General features: G+C 43.7%; 1 protein-coding gene across 1 annotated transcript in view; it reads right to left on the bottom strand.

Moving 5' to 3' along the window:
* EVC2 (Ellis van Creveld syndrome 2) overlaps positions 1-2457 on the bottom strand; it is a 78453-nt gene that overhangs the window by 60165 nt on the left and 15831 nt on the right. The window contains exon 6 of the mRNA XM_009328846.1: positions 1189-1251. Within this exon, the coding sequence (XP_009327121.1) occupies positions 1189-1251 (63 nt within the window). The remainder of the gene's footprint in view (positions 1-1188; positions 1252-2457) is intronic.

Below are 2457 nucleotides of genomic sequence, written 5' to 3'. Positions count from 1 at the left end.
GCACTGGTGCGGCCGCCCCTCGAATACTGTGTTCAGTTTTGGGCCCCTCACTACAAGAAGGATGTTGAGATGTTGGAACGTGTCCAGAGAAGGGCAACGAGGCTGGTGAGGGGTCTGGAGAACAAGTCTTATGAGGAGCGGCTGAGGGAGCTGGGTTTGTTTAGCCTGGAGAAAAGGAGGCTGAGGGGAGACCTCATCGCTCTCTACAACTACCTGAAAGGAGGTTGTAGCGAGGTGGGTGTCAGTCTCTTCTCCCAAGTAACTGGTGATAGGACGAGAGGAAATGGCCTCGGGTTGTGCCAGGGGAGGTTTAGATTGGACGTGAGGAAAAATTTCTTTACTGAAAGAGTAGTTAAACATTGGAACACGCTGCTCAGGGAAGTGGTTGAGTCTCCATCCCTGGAAGTATTTAAAAGACATGTAGATGAGGCTCTTAGGGACATGGTTTAGTGGGCATGGTGTTGTTGGGTTGACGGTTGGACTCAATGACCTTAGAGGTCTTTTCCAACCTTAATGATTCTATGATTCTATGAAACTGATGGATGCAGCGGGGAGTTCTCTAATAAAAAAATATCTAGAAGAATTACACTGCTGCAATCAATGTAATTTTGAAGGTTTATCTGGCCTCTTAGAAACCATGTTAATTCAGAAGCGAAGAACAGAAAGTCATACTGGAAGGATGACTAGTTAAAAAACGAAAGGCAAACATAAACTATGCCTCTCTTACTGCAGTTTTATTTCTCAGACTCCCCACACAGCTATTTTCTGATTTGTGTATCAGCAAGATACAGAAACTTTCTCAATAGGTGGTGGATAACTCCACCCTTTTGGAAAGGCAAAAAGCTTTCTCATGGTGGCTAGGCACAGGAGCAGGTGAGCATATTCCTCATCACAGTTCTCTGTGCCTGGACAATTCTTCAAATGAAAAAACATGGCTAGGAATACAATGGAAGTTTGTAGATTTTCCACACTAAATATTGCTGCTTTAAGATGACAAAGATCCCCTATCTTGACTCCTGTTTTCTTCCTCTTAAAATCAGAGAAGGCAGAACTTGTTTATGATTAATAACCAATAGCTGAGTGATGAGATATAAGTACGTAAGTACATCCTTAGCTCCTAGGATTTAGTTTAGGTTGTCCATAAGTTTAAGCAGGAGAGTCGACATAATACCAAATCATAGAGTTTACCTTGGTCTTTTCTTCTTCAGTTATGGTGAATGATGCTGTCAATGATACTAGATGTGTTTTATTCTGAGAGAGATATAAAAATATTACATGTATTAAAAAATGAGCAGAATCCACTGGCAAACAGCCCAGAGTCTCTAGAAAAGCCTCTCCTTAGACAATAAGCTATACTTCTCATTAAGCTTAAAGCTGAAATAAATCTGATAAGAAAATGCAGTGTACTTAGGGGTAACACTAACAGACATGTTGGGTGCCAAAAAGGACTGTCATGGTTTAACCCCAGCCAGACACTAAGCACCACACAGCCGCTTGCTCACTCCCCCCACAGTGGGAAGGGGGAGAGAATCAGAAGATTAAAAGTGAGAAAACTCATGGGTTGAGATAAAGACAGTTTAATAGGTAAAGCAAAAGCCACACATGCAATCAAAGCAAAACAAGGAATTCATTCACTCCTTCCCATCAGCAGGCAGGTGTGCAGCCATCTCCAGGAAAGCAGGGCTCCATCATGCGTAACGGTTACTTGGAAAGACAAACGCCTTCACTCCAAACATCCCCCCCTTCCTTCTTCTTCCCCCAGCTTTATATGCTGAGCATGACGTCATACGGTGTGGAATATCCCTTTGGTCAGTTGGGGTCAGCTGTCCCAGCTGTGTCCCCTCCCAAATTCTTGTGCACCCCCAGCCTACTCGCTGGTGGGGTGGGGTGAGAAGCAGAAAAGGCCTTGACTCTGTGTAAGCACTGCTCAGCAGTAACGAAAACATCCCTGTATTATCAACACTGTTTTCAGCACAAATCCAAAACATAGCCCCACACTAGCTGCTAGGAAGAAAATTAACTCCCCCCCAGCCAAAACCAGCACAACATGTAAGCAGCTGCTCTGTGGGATACACTCCCCTTCTAGTCACACAGAGGCATATTCTGGTGCTCACAGAATTACATTTTTCTGTGCCTATAAAAGCTGGTGCACAGAAAAAGGAGATGCACAGAACAGGAGCCACAGTCAGTGCATATGTCTCTACTCTTACAATGCCCTGTTTTGTGAAGTCTTGCTCTCTACCACTCTAGTACCACTCTCATGCACATTGAACATTTTTTCCTCTAAAACAAAGGAGATACAGCAGTTGAAATGAAAATACATCTGCAGGTTCTAATTACATGCAGTTATGAAAACCACGGGAAAAATATCAAGCCAGATTTAAGAAGCAGATCTTACTTTGGAAGAAACCACTTGTCCTGCCTCCTTAGTCCTGCCTCCTACTCAAAGCCGAGCTA

The sequence above is a fragment of the Pygoscelis adeliae genome, unplaced genomic scaffold, assembly GCF_000699105.1.
Source record: "Pygoscelis adeliae isolate BGI_AS28 unplaced genomic scaffold, ASM69910v1 Scaffold66, whole genome shotgun sequence".
NCBI lineage: Eukaryota > Metazoa > Chordata > Aves > Sphenisciformes > Spheniscidae > Pygoscelis > Pygoscelis adeliae.
This window is presented reverse-complemented; position numbering and strand designations above follow the sequence as displayed.